The sequence below is a fragment of the Grammomys surdaster genome, unplaced genomic scaffold (assembly GCF_004785775.1).
Source record: "Grammomys surdaster isolate TR1022 unplaced genomic scaffold, NIH_TR_1.0 437, whole genome shotgun sequence".
In the NCBI taxonomy this organism is placed as follows: domain Eukaryota; kingdom Metazoa; phylum Chordata; class Mammalia; order Rodentia; family Muridae; genus Grammomys; species Grammomys surdaster.
Window position 1 is genome coordinate 521,348 of NW_021604856.1, and position 20,964 is coordinate 542,311.

Genomic DNA, 20,964 nt, shown 5'->3' on the forward strand with positions numbered 1-20,964 from the left:
TCCCCAATACCCATGTAAAAAGCTAGGGTGTGTATGTAGCCCCAGACCTGGAGAGGCAGACACAGGAGGATCCCTTGAGCTCTCTAGTTAGCCAACCTTGTCTAACCTAAATTCCAAGTCCCAGCAAGAGATCCTCTCTCAAAAAAACAAGGTACCTGGGCAATGATATCCAAACAATTAGGAACTCCATACACATGTGTTCACACATGAACACATACAGGCAAAAATAAATGTAAGCCTCAGAATATCGTCTAACACAAACCATAAAGGGGTGAGAGGGATTCACAGTTGAGTGTGGGCTCAGAGTTGTAACTCCAACATTTGGGAAGCCAAATCAGTCCTAGGCTCCTACAGAGTAAGGTCAAGGCCAGTCTGAAACTTTAGCAAAATTTTGTCTCAAATTAAAAAATTAAAAATGAGAAGGGACTGGGATATGATTTAGTAGTGTTTTCTGAGCATGTCCAGGGCACGGGGTTTGATGCCTACTATAAGGGGTATAAGTGGAGGAAGGACTGAAGGGAAAATGCTTAAGAATCAAATATAACAAACAGCTTAATAATCAAATATACGAACATTTTTACCTCTGAACCCTATCAATCAGTCTAGCCATCAGAAACTGATGTACAAAGAAATTCTTACACTATACTGGAAAATGAAACAATACCCATACTCATAGAAATCTGTTTCTCTGTAATAGTTAAGATATAATAGAAATATTAATTTTAACCAAAGCTTCAGGATCTCACAATTATCAGTTCCTTTGGGGTATTTATATGGCAGTGTAATTTTGCAGGGTGGTTCCCTGGCATTCTGTTCTCAAGCCCACAAATGTAGCACTAATGTGACCCCTGCAGCTGCAGCTTCCTTCCTGCATTTCAGAAGCTCTGGGTAGCCACACACTTGCAGCTCTGTTTAACTGTACACAAAAGACTGGCAATTGGCCAAGAAGCTTCTGCCACTCCCCGGTATATTGTAAGATTTCCTAAATCAGCTTGTCCATGAACTGATGGACTACCTTAGTAGTCCATACTACTACTACCTTAGTAGACCATAGCAATGTAAAGGAAATTAAATTCCAATGTCTAGTTAACAAAAATGTAAAGCCACTAAAATATGTATCAGATGTTCTTATGAAAATAATTTCATTCCATTAAGCTGATCCTTAACATTTCCTCAAAGACTTACCATTCCCTTAGAATTTTACCAGTAGCAAGAAAACCAACAATAATTTGTTACTGCGTACAGATTCAACTGTATTTACAAAGCTTCCTTTTGAACATCCTCTGCACACTGCTAACTGAAATCAAGAATGAATGTGGTCACCACCTGCACCACACAGAATGACATGACCTATGACTATGATAGGGAGACAGAGACACTCAAAAGTGACCTGAATTTCTCCATCTCTAAATCAAAAATAGTTATAAACACAGAACACATGATTCTATAAACCAAGAAGCTGTACCATTCTTGGTTTAATGGGGCAGAGATTAATGGAGGGCTAGGATGTAAGTGGGGGCAGAGGCTTATTTAAGGCCAGGTTTCAAGCAACAGCAGCAACCGAGCTAGTGCTTAGCTGTTATAAAAAGGAGTACTCCACAATAGCGAGCAACAATAAGTGAACACCGTCTTGTGTGCAAAAATCTCAGCAAACACTAATTTTTACTAAAATCTTCACCTACCTCTAAGCTTCTCTCCCTTCTATCTTTTCCAGGTCTTATCACTAAAAGAGTACATATCTGAATGACTTAAGCCTTTTACAGACGTATTCAATAGTTAAATGTTAACTATGCTAAACCTGTAAAACACTAAAAGATCTGAAAAAGCACTGGTCTAATTTTCTTCCCTTTGCTGGACATCTTCCTACAGACAGTGTGGGAAAGGACTAGCACACCCTTCAACAGAAAATGTGGTTCAGGGATTCCCGGGAAACAGGCAAGGCAACACCTGCCCAGTGCTCAAGAGTCTGAGGTAGGAGCCAGCCTGGGCCAAATAGCAAAACCCTGTCTCAAACTCCTTACCAAAAGCCAATCAACAAACAGGGATATTTGGATTTTAAATACCCATTCCTGCTCAGTGCTGCCTTCATGTAAAAGTCAAGGACTGTTTAGCAGATACATAACTCTAAGGTTCTTCTAAATGCCCCCCTCGATGTCAGCAACCCTTAGAATTGAAAATAAAACGAAAAAATTATTCATCCTCATTTATAATCGGGAAAAAAATTGCTTCACACAAAAGTTAAAACTATAAACATCTCTGCAAATACCACATGGGTAACAAATTGTTGGAACACTGTTTGCAGCCTAAGTAATTTGCTCCTAAACCATCACAAAATAGACAGGACTTTACTACCATTTATATGAGATGGATACATACATTATATTACAAGGAGCCACAAGGATTACAACCTGTAGTTTTTTGGACATAGGATCTAGCTTTGTAGCCCAGGGTGACCTCTAACTCAGAATCTTGCTTAGCCTGCAGAGTGCAAGGAAGACCAGCATACATCACCTGGCACAGCTATCTCCAACCTCAGCTTACAGCGTAGTATACTTTATGGGGGAAAGCCTGAAATGCTGAATCGGAAACACTAAATTCTTGACATTTACCTCTCAGGAAGTAGAAAAGAGATAAGAAAGATTATCAAAACAATCTTTCAAACAAAGAAGCTTAACTCGCAAGAACACATTTGTGAAAACAATACCATTTCCAGAAAATATTAACTTACCAATATGTGCTGTAGCTACTGCAATCCATACACACTGTATGCTGGGCTTTCTCCTGCTTTTCTGATCTCTTATGGTTGAGTAAGGGTATCTGTGCATCTTCATAATGTTTTTTTGCATGGCCATTCACATACCTTACAAAGCCAAGTGAAATTATTATTTTAATTTAAATACAGGTTTGGAAAGTAGTCAAAGATGATAAAATTGTTAACCAAATAAAATGAGAACTCTGGGGAAAAAAAGTTAATCACCTGGTAATATATTAAGCTAAATACTTAAGGTATACTCAAATTTGCAACTCAATACTACAGTCAGAATTTAGTTACATCTAGATTAGGATCAAGCAAGAGAAGGCATTACCGACCCAAACTGGTTTCAGTGCTATTTATACTATCTTCTATGCTGATGTTGCCCCTATATTTTCTTTTTTTTAAGGGTTTTCTCAAACTGCTAACTTCCAGTTTGAGTTATTATTTAAAAATATAAAAATAAAAACTGTACACTAAATTAATCAACCTCCTTCCACAGTGCCATGTGCTGAAGCTGTAGCTACAATGTGAAAGTCAGACAGTGTAAGCAGGGCAATCTGTGTTCTCCTGGATATTCACATTTTTCCTCTCAGCTGGGCAGTGGTGGCGCACGCCTTTAATCCCAGCACTTGGGAGGCAAAGGCAGGCGGATTTCTGAGTTCGAGGCCAGCCTGGTCTACAGAGTGAGTTCCAGGACAGCCAGGGCTACACAGAGAAACCCTGTCTCGAAAAACAAAAAAACAAAAAACAAAAGCAAAAGCAGATTTTTCCTCTCAATGCCTCATCACCAACACACATGGAAATGCATTTGTGGAGAACAATCCAAACAAAACACAAATCACCTTGAGTTTAGAAAAGCTGCAATTTGTCCATTTGAACAAACATAGCCAGTGATTGGTTATATTCCTACCGATTTTATAACTTTCCAACTCATGTTTAATAAACCATGTTTTATTACATTTATTTATGTGGGAGTGAGGGGCTGTCCATAACACGGTACACAAGTAGAAGCCAGAAGATGCTCCATGGGAGTAGGTCCCCTCTCTTCTGTAGTCCATCCAGAAGGATCAGACTTGGCTGCAAGTGCCTTCACCTGCTGAGCCATCATGCAAGCCCTAATAGATCATTTTACTGTAGCAGGGAAACTGAAACCAAACTAAGTATCTATGCACCCTCATTTATTCACACGTTACCTAAAGACTATGGAATGCTGTCCCTGGCCTCTATAAGAAACCCCTTAGAACACAAAACATCCCAGCTCCTTTACAACAACCAGTCTGCAAAACGTGGGAATTACCTAAAAATTCAACTGGTAAAAACACAAATGCTGCATCAAAAGAACAGACTTAGAGAGCAGGAAGTTTCATCTCAAGGAGCAGTAGTTAATCAAGAAGCTGCACTTACCTTGGAGAAGAAGGAACGGCAGTGTGTTGTCAGCTCAAGTCCAGCCTCCACATCCCAGAAAAATTTACACCCTTAACCTCAATTCAGAATTCAATCATTTTTTCTTATACCTTTTTCCCATGAACTTTAAAACCAAGAATCCTCTGTCTCCCAAAGTAGATTGAGTTTTAAAATAAAATAACAAGGGTATGTGCTTAAAACTAGCCTTTCAAATCACACACTAGTTTATGATCACAATGAGTTATTAGTATTTCTGTTTTCTCATCTGTGAATTAAGGTACATGTATCACATTGTTGGGCATTTAAACTAAATAATCCAAAATGAGTATGTATGGTTATTTCATTAGCATCTTTCCCCAGTATTTAACTACTATTTATTCAGAGTCCAAATAACAAGCCAATTGCTTAGAGTGGGCGCATGAAGCACTACTTACACAGTGTTGCCATTAGGAAGCCCCTGCAGTTTAACTGAAGGCAAACTAACCTACATATGCTCAGTGACTACCTTCAACTTCCGTCATTTTAGCACACAGTATGAAGAGTGCCTTCACAATAGCAATAATGAACAGTATAACTACCTCAGGGCTTTGGAAACTGATCATCTTTAGACAGTACACACAAAGATCTCCAGCTAAAATACTGTAGTTTCCAAATGTCCCCTATATTTAAATTGTTCCTGTGTAGCTGAGAACAAAGGACAATGACACTTGTGTATGGAGATGGCATGGTCAAGCCCAATATATTAACTTGAAATTTTGATAAAAGAAATAAAACTAAATCCCTATAAAGGTCAGTGATAAAAGTGTAATTATTGATGAATAACATTAACAATGTTTTGGCTAGTACTCAAACACACTAGTCAAAAGTTAACAGTATTTCTCTCAGTTTTAGATTTTAACTGCACAATTTTAACTATTGTAACTAACTTTAACTATTACACGAAGAGCTAGCTTACCATGTATGCTACAGACCCCAATAACAATCTCAAAAATTTAAAAACTAAGTAGGATGGTGTTGTAAAAACAGTAGAATGTTTCTCTCAGATCTGTTGATACACCATTTTTTTGAAACACTAAATTGAAAAAAATATTCATTTAAGAGTTCCCTGTAGAGAAATAGTCTCAAGTTACTGAAAAATCAGTATTTTTGACAACAGCTACTAGAATTACATAATGCCAAAATCATAAGCATGCTGCTCTCAGTATCTATTTAATCTGCTTAATCATAGTTCTCTGACAGTCTCTTCAATTCCTGAACTTGAATTTACCCTTAATCACAAAGAATCCACCTTCAGAGCCTAGAAATTTTAAACTTACTTTCCCAAAGCCCAGAGAATTGTTTGTTGCTTCCTATTTGTCAAAAACACTTGTCTCCCCCAGTTTTGTTGTTTGTTTGTTTGTTTGTTTCCCTTCTCCTCAAAAATGTCCTGGACTTTCTTCTGCCACATGACCTTTAACATTTAGATATAAAGCACCCTATGACATCTGGAGGAGCCACATGCCCCTTACTGCCTCTCAAAGCTAGGAGAGGCATCTAACTCTTCAATGCAGAATTTAAGTACTTCTACTTTTCTTTTTAAAAAATTATCTGTACAGAGTATTTTCAGGCTCCTTAGATCCTAGAGATTTTGAAACCACAGCAGCCATAATTAAGATACACAGCATTTTCCAAAAGTACTCTTAAGTGTGCATGAGACAGACATTTAATTCTAATACTCCAATTCCAATGTGCAATATCAAGGTAACTGAACAACAAAAATGCTTTTTCCATGTAGTGAGAATTTAAAGTAACAATGGGAAAATATTCCAAATAAATACAATGTAGACTTAAATCTCTTAAATTTAGCCAATATGTGACTACTAAAAGAAATTCAATGTATATCATCTCTTCCTCCTCTTTTTGATTGGGTTTGGTTTGCTATAGCTTTTGAGAGATCCCATTCTTTAGTCCAGGCTGTACTAGAATTTACACAGGCTAGCCTTGAACTCACAGCAATCCTCCTCCTGCATGTTAGAGTTGAGGGTGTGAAAACACCATGGCCAGCTCTCAACAGTAGATGATTTCTAACTATCCTTGAGTTATCTTAGAACTAAGTATTGATAGATCTAAGTAACGGCATTTTGAAGCCAAAAATTGGGAAGAACTGCTGAGGACTGAAACAGGAGCTACATGAAAACCAAGACATTTGTTGTTTCAGTTTGGTTTGGATTTGAGGCAGGGTCTCATGTAAGCCAGGCTGGCCTATAACTCAGGCTGATCATAACCAAGGATGATCTTAAACTTCCAGTCCTCCTGCCTCTACCTCCTGAGAGCTGGGAACTCAAGCACAACTATCACACTTTTAAGTTTTGTGCAATGCTGAGAACAGAACCCAGGGCTTTCTGCATACCAGGGAAGTACTCTACCAACTGAGCCACAATCCCAGACACAGAAGGCACAATATTTTAATTGAGTAATGAAATATTTGGTATATCTCAGACAGGAATAAATAACTACACAGAGAAATAATGTTCAAAAGTAATTCCATTATCTGTAAGTATTTACATTTTGAGTCAGTTAAGGAAGTAGACTGGGCAGATAGCAAGTGAGACAAAAATCACTTCATGCTGATACTGCTGAAGTAATGAAAACACAGGATTCAACTATACTACTCTCAAGTGGACTTAAAGCCACTACTAAAATGATTTTTAAAAATGACCAGTTGCTAAACTTTTGCTTCAAGATTTAAAAGTTTCCTTGTTTCATTTTCCCAACCAAATATTACTAGTAGGTTGCCTTAATCACCAAATTTCAATTCTACATAGCAGCATAAAAGGATTTCCCCTAGAGTTTCCCTTGTTGTATCAGACAAGTATTCAACCTGAAAGCACCACAAAGAAAGGCATGCTATGATTAATAGAAGTAAGATTAACAAAAGTATAGCATTCTATGATTAAGAAAAAGTATTAAATACACTTTAATATAAAATTTTTGGGCAAACTTTTAAAGCAAGTAGGTAATGAATAATAAGTATGTCACATACCTTCCACAGTGGACAACTGAACAAGTCAAACAGACCCAGGGGCTTTTGTTGGACCTGCACACTAATAAAAAGAAAAATACAACATAGCATTTGGATCGTGTTATTTCCCATTCCTCTCCCCCAATTTCTAATTGTACCTTGTGATTCCATTATAAATCCCACAGCTGCACAAGTGCTTAACGACTGCTAACACTGTCCACCTAAAGCTGTATCAAAAAGAACTTAAATGCATGCCCGCAGTGTGGTGTGTCCTAACTGACTAATTCAAATAGCCTAGCTATAAATTAAACTTACCTAATGTGTTCCCTTTATTACTTACTCTTTTTTGAAGTCAACAGGTTAATAAACTGGTTTCCCATTAAAAACATTTGGATTTTTTTTCTCTTTAAGTATCTTTTAATCACATATTTTTACCATTCAGGTAATAATACACAACTATAAATAGCAAATCTTCCTTTACTTAGTTAGAGTTATAACCTAAAGTCACAGTTAGGATAATCCTAGTTTTCTAAAGGCATTTTCTAATACAATAAGTGAAATGCACAGAATTCTTGATGATGCTGTCAGCAGGCCAATTATTTTAAGAATTACAGCTGAGCCAAGCAAGAGTAGGTAATGGAAACTTTTAAAAACTGTTGATTACATTTTTTGTTATTGGACTGTTATGACTCAGTGATAGGACATTTGCCTAACATGTAGAGAGTCCCTATGTTCAATTCCTAGCAACTCATTTAAAAAAAAATTGTCATTTCCTTATTCAATTACCCAAAAGTCCAATATGTAATAATATAAATTTAACTCTCAATCATTTTAAGAATAGAACAGGTCGTTACATGAAAATGTACTTCATATAAGACCTTATTATGAAAGGAAGCTTCAATTTACTGATAGGTGAGTTTTAGAAGTGTAACCATGAGATAAACACATTTCCCACAGGAGCAGAACATTTTCCAGACTCTTCTATGAGTAGAAGCTAGGGCATGTGCACATGCGCACACCACATAATCAGAGTCTATACAGAAAAACATAAAAATATTAGACCAAAGCGATTTTTAAGCTAATGTCCAAGAGAGGTGAGAAGACCAAAGTGTTGTGGACAGTCACAGAGTTAAAGCTGAGAACTTACGAGAACTCTTTAATACTCCTGTAATCAGTACACTTCAAGGTGCTGTCAAAGTAAAAGAACCTTACATACAGTGTATTTCGTATATGCTTACACCTCACTGCACAGCAGGCTTAGGTGACATCTGAAAATCAGATTCTTATGTATCACTCAGATTATAAAGCTTCATCAAACTGTAGCACACTGATCCACCCACCCCTTCAACAAAACACTCCACTTTCCTTGTATTGTCCTAGGCCTAGTCCCAAGCTGTCCTCCCAGCCCTTAGATAACATTCTGAATGAGAGGACAGCACTGGGAAGCCCCTTTCACTCTCTGCCTCTTCAGCCACCTTTCTGTGTCCCTGTTTTCACCTCAGACTCAAGCTCAAGTAGGACAGTTCGTGTGTCCTGGAATGAAGAATCTTGCTGTTCTCCTGAGGTAGCCAGACTCAAGATGCTATAAGCAGTAACACACATCAGGAAAGGCAAATGGACACAAAGGTTCCAGCCTCTACCATGAATTAGACTCAGACCTTCAAACTAGAAGAAACTTTTTCCTTAGAATTCAGAAAGGTGCTGGGTGGCAGTGGCACACGCCTTTACTCTCAGCACTCCAGAGGCAGAGGCAGGTAGATCTCTGAATTGCAGACCAACACGGTCTATGGAGCTAGTTCCAGGACAGCCAAGGCTACACGGCAAAATCCTGTCTCAAAAAAACTCACAAAAAAAAAAAAAACCAGTGAGACCAGGATGCCCAGATTCTAGCTCTGCTCTCCATCATTACCAGAGACAGGAGTGAGCCCGCCATGACTCTTCTGTCTTCACCGTAAAATGGAGAGTAGCTGACTAACGCAAATCATAAACTTCTAAGAGTGGGCTATAACTAGGGGGAAGAGCACTCGCATCGTTCTCCTTCATATAAAAAGTGTCCAGTTCTTTCTACCTAATTTTCTTAAAAAGCTTAAACAAGGACTGGAGAGATGGGTCAGCAGGTAAGAGCATGTGCTGCTCTTGCAGAGGACATGAATTAAGTTCCCAACACCCACATGGCACCTCATAACCACATATAACCCCAGTTGTAGGAGATCCAACACTCTATTCTGGCTTCCAAGAGCACCAGGCACACACGGTCTCCAGCATTTAGGCAAAACACACTAAATAAACATAAATAAATCTTTCTTTAAAAGAAAGATTAGTGTTAACCTAAGGGGAAGAGGTTTAACCAAAGAATAAATGCTAGCATAGTACAATTTTCTAAGCCTAATGGTTTTCAGACGATGTTCTGCCTTCCATCACCTGAGAGGCAAGCACTCTACTACACTGTCAGTAACAGTGTCTCATTACAGCAGGAGAAAGAGTGTGGGGGATGGGAGTGAGACGTACTCAGAATCACCAAACTACCACAGGCAAACACTACTGTAGCAAGGGACACAGAGCTTTACTACCCTCCACCCCACCCCAACCCACACACAATCTTAAACCTGTGACAGTCAAAAATTTCAGCACTCCAAACAATATTCTTCTTTAAAAGAAAGTTCATATATTTAGCTACTATTTCTGTAGCACACACTGTTGTTACGCTAGGAACTATTACAACTTTCATGACTATCACTTCATTTAACCCTTAGAGTCCCAGGAGATATGAACTATATTCAGCTTGTCTTAAACATTAGGAAAGGAAGCACAGAGAAATTCTGTATTTTGTTAATTTGCTAAGAGACAGCTGGAACTCCAGTTCACATGGTCTTTGAAGGCACAGACTAGCACTAAGCAGTAAGTCTATCACATGCTACTTTTCAGGATCTTGCTACTTAGCCCATGCTGGCCCCAAATTCTCAATTCTCTTGACTCACCCTCCAAAGTACCCAAATTAGAAGCTTAAGGCCACTAGGAAGGCCTTTTTGTTTGTTTGTTGACTCTGTTTTGTGTTTGTAAGTATTAACTCACTGTGCTGTTTAAATTGGTCTGGAACACCTCGGCTTATTCCCCTACATCAGTCTCCTGAATAGCTGGCATGTATCACATATGCCAATGGACCACATCACTTGGCTTCACTTCTGTTTTTAAAAGATACTTTACCATATGCTTCTGTGTCTGTACTTGCAAAGAAATTGTTTTAAAGTCTTTAAAAACAGTTATGTGGGCTGGAGAGATGGCTCAGTGGTTAAGAGCACTGACTGCTCTTCCAGAGGTCCTGAGTTCAAATCCCAGCAACCACATGGTGGCTCACAACCATCCATAGTGAGATTGGATGCCCTCTTCTGGTGTGTCGGAAGACAGCTACAGTGTACCCATAATAAAATAAATAAATAAATCTTTAAAAAAAAACAGTTATGTAAAAAGAATGGTATGGGAAAGCTGGGTGTGGGGGTATACACCTTTAATTCCAGCACTGCTGGAAACAGAGGCAGTCAGATCTCTGGGAGTTCTAGGCCAACTTTGTCTACAGAATGAGTTCCAAGACAGCCAAGACTATGCAGAGAAACCTTGTCTCAAAAACAACCCCCCACCCCCACCCCGCAAAATAGTATGGGGAATGGAGGCATATGAACCTACTCTCACTTTCAACTATACTGTCTGTAGTGTTTCAAAATACATTATTTCTCTCACAATAACAATTAAATTTGATGTTCTAAATTTAAAGATATTGGCGCTATAAATTTATACTAGAAGACTTATAATTTTAAACATCAGTGCTAAATTAAATAAAAAACTAAATATTATAAAAATGCATAAAAATATAATCAAAATATTTTGATTAATATTATAGTATGTGTACACATTCCACATAAGATCCAACAGTAAGAGTATTTTCTGGGCAGGAGAGATGGCTTAGCGGTTAAGAGCACTGACTGCTCCTGAGTTCAATTCCCAGCAACCACATGGTGACTCACAACCATCTGTAGTGGGATCTGATGCCCTCTTCTGGTGTGTCTGAAGAGAACAATGGTGTACTCATATACATTAAATAAATAAATAAATAAATAAATAAATAAATAAATAAATAAATAAATAAATCTTTTTTAAAAAATGGGCTGGAGATGGCTCAGTGGTTAAGAACACTGACTGCTCTTCCAAAGGTCCTGAGTTTAATTCCCGGCAACCACACTGTCACTCACAACCATCAGTAATGGGATTTGATGCCCTCTTCTGGTGTGTCTGTAGACAGCAACAATGTGCTCACATATATAAAATAAATAGATAAAACTTTTTAAAAAAAACATTTTTTAAAAAAGTACTTTTCCTCTTGAAATTTAATCGGCTGGCACCATTCATCATAAAGGTTCTATAAATATAAGTAGAAACACGAGATGAACCTACTCTCCCTGAAATTAAGAGGAAGTCATGTGATCCTTTATAAGTATTGTTCTTACACAGAGCAATGGGACGCAGCTGGGCCCTGAAGGGTGAGCCAGGGAAGACTGTAAGGACTAGGCAGAGATCGAATCAGGGAGAAGCCCACGTGTGAATACCAAAGTCCAAGTGTGTAGATGTGCCAGACAAAGCCTCAAGGAAAGATGGCAGAACCAAGAGTTTACAGTGGAGGCATGTAAGAGAGCTATGAAGCACAACTCACTCTTCTCCTTGAAAACCTTTTCCACTCTTCTCTTTACCTCTATCTTTTTCTTCTTCTAGGCTAGCAATCAGCCTCTCTTGATTCATTCATTAGATGAGTAAATTATCTGTTGTGAAGTCAGGTAAAGCATTTTTCATAACTGTTTTCCCTTTCTGCTTAATTGCTCTGTGGTTGTTCCCACTAAGAGTTCTCCCTTCTCCTTCCTTGACTCTGTGACCACTCTGGGCACCTGATATGACAGTAGTGACTACATGTAAATTCAAGCCTTATGAAACTCAACACTTCCCCTTGCTTCTGTTTGGAAGGCTTGCTCAAGGGGAGGTCAGTTACCATGTGAGAAGTCTGACTACTCCGAAACATCCTGAAGAGATCACAGGAAAGGACATCATAGGAGCATAGGGAAGCAACAGTTTATACAGAGACATGTAAGTTAAGATGTTCTAGCTACAGATATGCTACCTGATGAAATCCTAGACAAGTTCTTTCTGACCTACAAAATTGTAAATTCAAAGCACACAGTTATTTTGAAATCCTGGGATACAGTGACAGTCCCCCAGAATGAAACATTTTCCCATCTGCCAAGCAGCTCAGGAGCATTACTGGCACTCTTTAGTTAAGTGAGCAAGGGAATTTTAATGGATTCCACCTAACAAGAATTGAAACTGTCCAAAGGCTCAACTACCTTTCTACAGAAAAGGGAGTGAAGGCTAAGACATGGCAATCTACCTTGAACTAAGCTGCTTTACACTAGGGAATCTTTCTGTACTGAGCAGTATTCTAGAAACTCAAAAGCTCAGATCTATGTATGTTCCCAGCCCCTAAGCTGAGTAACTCTTTCCTGAGTATACACATCACTTCTAATGTCTCTCTGTATTACATTAACAAACAGAACAAGCCGGGCTGTGGTGGCACATGCCTTTAATCCCAGCACTTGGGAGGCAGAGGCAGGTGGATTTCTGAGTTCGAGGCCAGCCTGGTCTACAGAGTGAGTTCCAGGACAGCCAGGGCTACACAGAGAAACCCTGTCTCGAAAAACCAAAAAAAATAAAATAAAATAAAACCAAAAAACCTCAGTAGCAAATAGTAGGTCAAATCTTCAAAAGTTCCAAAGCACTATTCCTCTAGAATACCCTCCCCGTCATGCATGAAGATTCTTTAAGAATCTTAGGCAATTACACGATGCCCTTTTCTCCTCATGAAAAGCTACAAAGCCTATGCTTCAATCCTCTTGCCTCTGGATTATGTTACACGATAACTATTCCGAGAAACCTCAGACTGTACTAAAGGTTCTTGGAAATCTCTGAATAATTTTAAGAGTTGACGATATCTATACCGTCTGTTTCTAATTCTGACTTCACCTCAAGAGTTATGATATGGGCTGGAGAGATGGCTCAGTGGTTAAGAGCACTGACTGCACTTCCAGAGGTCCTGAGTTCAAATCCCAGCAACCACATGGTGGCTCACAACCATCTGTAATGAGATCTGATGCCCTCTTCTGGTGTGTCTGAAGACAGCTACAGTGTATTCATATATAATAAATTAATTTAAAAAAAAAAGAGTTATGATATTGTAACTTGATTCCCACCATACCCAGCAATGCCTGATACCAGACTTCCCCAGTATTAGGAGCCCACATCCTAACCAGAACCCCCAAGATTTCTGAGGAAGTATTGGATTTTTCTCTTAAAATTCTTACCAGGAGACACAGTAGTCTAAACTTTTGCTTACATTGTTTGAACAAGGCAAAAGCTTTGATCAGTGATCCCCAACCCTACCAAAAGAATCTTTCCTTTTTATATAAAAGTATATGGAATAAAATAGGTCGCCTTCACAGGAACATAATTGCTACTTTGTAGACTGCAAGCAAACATGCTAGAGTCTTAAGACTTACGATCCAAATATGGACGTTAGAGCCCACAAGCCACCATTTTTTAATTCTATTGTGCTTTAACCTACAACAGTTGGTTCCAGAGCCTGCTTCTTCACCACTCGATGGGACATAGCTACTTCATATTAGTATGTTAAGGACATCATAAGAAACATGAATCATACAGCAAAGAATTTTTTTTAAGCCTCAGTTTCTTCTACCTGAAAAATATATTGAAAAGAATAAACGACTGTCAGGAATTAATGCCAGAGTCTATTACATACACTGCAATAAACATGTTCACACATACAAGAGATGAAAAAAGAAATTTAGCTTACACTCTTTAAAAGAATCACAGTTGTAGCCAGGTACACGCCCTTAGTACCAGCACTCAAAAGGCAGAGATAGGTGGGTTTAAGGCTAGTTTAGTCTACAAGTGAGTTCTAGGACAACCAAGGCCACATACACAGAGAGAAACCTTGTCTTGAAAACAAAATTTTTAAAAATTGCATCTGAAAACATATTTTCACAAATTTCTAACACATAGATAGCATTACCCAACAAAAAACTCCCTATGCCTGACCTAAACTAAATTATATTCAAAGCCACACTGAATGAAATAAAATATATGACTAATAAGGTTTATTCCAAAATTGGCACAACTGTTAAAGCTACCTTAGTGTTATAATTAAAATCAGGTATGTCTAGCATAATACTTTAGGAAAATAAAATACATCTAGAAGCACGTTTTGAGAGATAATATAAAGAGGTTTAAACACCTTAATAAGATGCTAATCAGATAAAACATTCAAGTGCTGAGGCTGGAGAGAAGGCTCAGCTGGTAAGAGCACTTGCTGCTGCTCTTGCAGAGGACAGGGTTTTGTTCCCAGCATCCACATGGTGGTTCATAACCATCCCTAACTCTAGTTCTAGGGATCCAACACCCTCTCCTGGCACCAGGCATGCATGTGCTGTACAACATGCATACAGGTAACCATTCATATGTTACCTGTGAATATGTAAAGGCTGAAGGAACTCAAGTACCAGAACCAGTGAAATACAGCAAACTCAAGAAGCATGTGGAACAGACACTAGATCTTGGTTCACCAATCTAATCCACTGAAATATACCTTTGTATCTATGCTGGTTTTGATGTGGGATGTGTGTAGGGGGGTATGCACCCACCATGTTCACTTGGGTATGTAGGTCTCTATGATTTTTTTAAAGATTTGTGTGGGAACATATATGTGCAGCAAGTTACACTCCCCACATGTGTGAGGGACCCCACAGTGATCAGAAGAGAGTACCCAATAGCCTAAACCTGGAATTACAGACAGTAGTGTTCCCTAACATTAGTGCTGGGAATCAAATCCCAGTTCTCTGGAAGAGCAGGAAGCACTCTTAACCACTAAGCCATGTCTCCAGCCCTTTCATCTCATTTTTTAAATATAGAGTCTCCACTGAACCTAGAGCTAACCAATTTAGTAAAGGTGGTTAGCCGGTGAGCACCATGGATTTAATTTGCCTTGGGCCTACCCCAGCTCCTCAATACTGAACTTCAGATTAGCATAGCCACACACAACTTTTACATGGGTACTGAACTCAGAGCCTCATGATTGTGTGACAGGTATCTTGCATTCTGAGCCATCTCCCCAGCCTGGTAACTATTCTTCTTAATCCACTGTTAATACACATTATCAATATACCAACAAATGGAAATGTCAAAGTTCAGACTAAAAAATATAAAATCTGTTCGTTTCTTGTTTGAGACGGGGTCTTCCGGCAGGCCTCTTAACTCAGACCTCCTGCATTAGCCTTTCTATGGGCTAAAACTGGAAGCATGAGCTGCCATACCCAGCTTCTTTTTTAAAAAATACACACACACACACACACACACACACACACATACACATACATATACATATATATATATATACTGTCACTATCTTCAGACAGACCAGAAGAAGGCATGGGATCCCACTATAGATGGTTGTGAGCCACCATGTAGTGTCTGGGGATTGAACTCAGGACCTCTGGAAGAGCAGTCAGTGCTCTTAACCACTGAGCCATCTCTCCAGCCCTACACCCAGCTTCTGAATATGATCTGCTCTATATTTTAACATCTATTAGAGGCTATAGATCAAGTCCTTTTTTGGGCAGAAGCTTTAATTTCTACCCTAGTCAGTCCAGTTTTTCCTTATCCAGCTTATCATCTCCTTTAAGAGCAACTTCCTTAGAGGCATTAGCTACTTGACACTGTGTTCTGACCCACCTTCAAGCCTTTCCCATGTCAGGGCATACACAGAAAACTGTAATATATATATATGTATATGTATATGGTTCATACACAGAAGCTAAAGACTTCTCAGAGGCAAAGGTGATCTGCTTTGGCAGCTCTGGCCACCCTAAGTCAAGCTCATCTACCTCAGCATATATACGTAGCCCACTTATGTCAGTCCCAGTGAGAAGCTATGCTACTAATCTTGCACGGATAACTAGCAATGCAGCAGGTTTCCCTCCTATTTCACTGCACGTGAGTCAGAAGGAGACCTGAGGTCATCGGTTACCTCAGAGGACTGGGGCATTTCTCAAAATCTAAGACACCATGCCCTTGAGGATCTGCATCACTTCTACAAGTTGAAATCTATTAGTAGCCTATGCAGAACTGTCTTGTACTACAGCCACCCTGTAATCCTAAAGACACACCAGGTAACAGGCAAAACAGAGGAATCTAATGTGAATTAAAAGAAGTCTCAGCAAATGGCTGGCACTCAGCGGTCTGGTAGGGTGAAACAGCACTGAGAAGAATGTGTGTTAGGAACAGTCTACTGCTCAACATGAACCTTGACCCAAACCAAACCAGATGAGTAGTTATTTCTTAACTAAGAATGTTCCCAAGGCAACTTGCAACTGCTTTCAAGGCTTTCCAGTCAGAAAATAATTTCAACAAAGCATTTCAATAGCCTTGACTATTTTATTTAGTAAAACCACAGGAAATGAAAACAGGATATGCAAACACCTTTCTATTATTATAAAATCTTGTATACAGTACTACTCACACAAAGAGTTAAATGCTTATTCATCCCAAGCTACCTAATGGTAATAGTAACAACTTTGTGTACAAAGCTGCTAGTCTGTAGCATTATTATTAACTGCAAAATACTCTAAACAACCTACATTTTCACACATGGAAGAGCAGCTGCAATTCACTGTGACACACTCACAAATGGAATACATTATAAAGTGACAGATGAATAGACAGACAGATGAGCAAACAGACAAACAGATGAATGATAGCGGAATGAAGAGAACAAAGAAAATAGGGAATGAGACCCAGGAAATGGCTCAGCCAAGTAAAATGCTTTCCTCTGAAGCATTAGAGTCTGAATTTTAACACCAGAACCGACATTTTACAATGCTGGGCATGACCAGATGGTGGCGGTACACACTTTTAATCCCTACACTAGGTAGGCAGAGGCAGGTGGATCTCTTGAGTTTGAGGCCAGCCTGGTCTACAGAGCTAGTTCTAGGGCAGCCACTGCTACAAAAAGAAATCTGTCCTGAAAAAACAAACAAATAAAAACAACAACAACAACAAAAGCAGTAGCAGCAGCTGGGAATGATGAAGTCTGCTTGTAATCTTGGCACTGGGGAGATGGAGGCAGAAATAGGAGGTCTCTGGAACTCACTGGTCAGCCAGTCCAGCTGAATCATTGAGCTCCAAGTTCAATGAAAGATCGTGTCTCACAAAATAAGGTGGTGGGCTGCCAAAACTGTTGAGCAGGTTTAACCTGATATCTAAATTCAATCCCTGGAACCCATAAAGGAAGAAGAAAACCGATCCCTAAAAGTTATTCAGTGACCTACAGAAAAAATAACAAATAATGTAAAATATAAGGTGGGAAGTATTAGAAGAAAACACCTAACATTGACCTGTAGCCTCCACACACAGAAAAGCACAAATACAACACACACACACACACACAAAAGAAAAAATTTTTTCTACAAACATGGACTGATGATATACAAGATACAAGATTATAAAAAAAAATACAGATAGTATATACAGTTTGCTGGCTCACCCAGCTGACGATTCTTAATTAGAATAGCTTTTTGTAAATTTTAACCTTGTTACAATGTTAATGGTCTAGGTACTCAAACTATGAAATAAAAGCTGTAAAGATCATGTGGAAGATCTAAAACAAAAACCAAACACACACAAATGAGCCTATCTATATTGCAATTAAGTGCATGGAAGGGGAGGGGTGACTAACTCCAACTTTGAGCACACTGCTTTACGTATTGCTCATGTACAGACAAAATCAACCATGAGTAACTGCTGAACTCTAATTACCAGAATAACTTTTGCAATGGTATTGTCTAGTAATTCCAGAACTACTTTCTCTGATTATAGAATTAAGCAAGTGAGTATACATGCTATAGGCGATGAGAACCAGATTCTTAGTATTGAACATATGCAGCAAATATCGAACAGACAGGGGTCAGCCTGTAGTGTTGAAAGGAATCATGGATGCCAATGGGAACTCATTCATACAAATACAAACATATACACCAACAGTGGTAGACATACCTATTCTTACTTCTTAGATCTTTCTGCCGAGAGATCTTAGTTTATAAACATTACTCCCAACCAAAACAAATAAGGGCTTCTATTAGGAATGACTGATATCAAGGCTGGTGTAAGCTGGACACAAAGCATGCACGGAACATCTTGTGGTAGTAGAAAAAAAAGGTCCAAAAGAATATCTCCAAATTACAGATTAAGAAGGCTCCTAATGGCCAAATCTAAGACAAGGTGTGTTTCAAAATAAATAATGGTAAAGGTATCACCAAATAAATGAAAATCTGTGTCTGTGCTAAGACGTGTAAGCAAATGCATAACCAAGTAAGGGGAAAAGGAAAACTCTTCCTTACAGAATACCAATACATGTAGAAGAAGCATTAGCTAGAAAACCACCATCTTGAGACCACCCTAGAGATAAGTAAAGTCAAGAACAATTAATGAGGGCTGGTGAGATGGCTCAGCAGTTAAAAGCACTGACTGCTCTTCTAAAGGTCATGAGTTCAAATCCCAGCAACCACACGGTGGCTCACAACCATCTGCAATGAGATCTGATGTCCTCATATGGGTGTCTGGAGACAGCTACAGTATATTTACATATGATAGATAGATAGATAGATAGACAGATAGACAGACAGACAGATAGATAGATAGATAGATAGATGATAGATAGATAGATAGATAAAAATAGAACAATTAATGAGCCAGACATGTAGCACATACACATAATACCAAGGACTGATTTTATATATAAATGTCTAAAGTTTAACAATCTAAAACAGACAATGATTAAGGAAAAATAAGTGTTGAAAAAGAAAGAAAAATTAGCCACTACATTAACCAAAATTTGTTATCTAATTATGTTAGAAAGTAAAGATAGGCATCAGCAGGGTAAATAATGAAAGTGAGTAAGGAATAAAGCCTCAAACTGATAAATTTATAACTGTGCTCTGACAAGTCCTCAGGTAATTATGAGAGCATTCGCAGTAAGGAGATCTAGAAAATAGCTGTAGGCCTGAGAGTAGAGAAGGAAACTGCTTTTCTATTCAAAGATATTTGTTTATATATAACAACTATGAATATATGCATTACTTTTCTGAAAACATGAATTTTTTTAGTTTATAAACGAGTGCTTTGCTGTGTGTACATCTACATTCCAAGAAGGGGCATCAGATCCCTTTACAGATGGTTGGGAGCCACCATGTGGGTGCTGGGAATTGAAGTCAGGACCTCTGGAAGAGCAGCCAGTGCTCTTAGCCACTGAGCCATCTCTCCAGCCCCGTGAATTAATTTTTAAGGGGTAAAATAGTGATATCAACTCATGGACTTGCCAAATCATATTTTAATTTAAAAAATTGTTGGAATGCTTGTCTACTGTGTACAAGAGCCTGAGTCAGATCCCAACCACTGTAGGGAAAGGATGGAGGCAGGGCACTAAAACCTATTACAAAGCATAAAATTTAAATAGCAGTTCATCATTTGGGACCAGGCCACCTACTCAATTCCTATTACTTTTACACTAATTTGTCCTTCTCTACTACAGGAAATGTAATTTCAAAGCTGGCCAAACTTATCATCTATATGTTAACAGATCCAGATACCTACAGAGCTGGAAAAGAGAGGGCATCTGGTCATAGTGACTATTACACATCAAGCAAACTGATCTTTAAGGCTCATTGCCCAGATGGCTCAAGTACTGTACTCTATTTTTAACAGGGCATCTAAAATCAGTTTCAACATCACATAAAATAAAATAATGTATGAAACCACATTTTCAAAACTGTAATATACTAAACATTCCTGTTGTTATTCCCTCTATGACAAACTCAGACTTGTTCAGTCCTATTCTGGGAAACAAAAATCTCTCAGGAAATAATAATCTGCCAGTCTTCAACTTAAATCCTGCCCTGTGTCTCTATCTAAATGGAAACCAATAACCATTAGAGCCACAGCAGATCATCAAGTCACAATCAGAATAGGACACTTTCCTGTCTGGGAAACCAGACACAAGTAGCAACATAAAAATTACTAAGAGTTTAGCATTGTTTCAAAAATAACTTCCCCTAGAAGCTGATTATATAGAGAATGACACAAAAGCCATGAATCACTTAAGAAAATCTAGTGTGAATACATATTTCCATGTATTTATAGCAAAATCTGATGCAAAAATTCTATGCCTCTGCCAACAATCTAAGCAAGCAAATATACAGTTTAAAAGTAATGATATTTTAATATAAGCACTATACATTATCTTTTCAAAACAACAGCAAGCACACAAATTGTTAAGAATAAATTGTGTATATTAAAGAAGCATTTCCTCCTGTAAGTATACAAAATAATTGTATTTACATATCTTATTTTAAAAATATTTGGGTTTTGTATGTACATGATTTTTGCCTACATATATGTCTCTGCAACATGTGCATGCAGTGTCTTCAGAGGCCAGAAAGCACTGGATCCCTTCGAACTGGAGTTAGGATGCCTGTGAGCCACATGTTGGTTTTGGGAATCAAAAGTTCCTCTAGAAAAACAACAAGTGCTCTTAACCTCTGACCTATCTATCCAGGCCCTAAGTCTACAGACCTCTTAGTGTAAAACTTTCTTCAGAGAAGAACTAGTTTAACACTCACATTTTACATTTCTTTTTCTTTTA

General features: G+C 38.4%; 1 protein-coding gene across 2 annotated transcripts in view; it reads right to left on the reverse strand.

Annotated features, from left to right (window-relative positions):
• Usp3 (ubiquitin specific peptidase 3) overlaps positions 1-20,964 on the reverse strand; it is a 77,582-nt gene that overhangs the window by 46,636 nt on the left and 9,982 nt on the right. For both annotated transcript variants that reach the window (XM_028781469.1, XM_028781468.1), the window contains exons 2-3: positions 7,182-7,242; positions 2,729-2,860 (exon numbers count right to left, since the gene is read on the reverse strand). In XM_028781469.1, coding sequence (XP_028637302.1) covers positions 2,729-2,860; positions 7,182-7,242 — 193 coding nt within the window. The remainder of the gene's footprint in view (positions 1-2,728; positions 2,861-7,181; positions 7,243-20,964) is intronic.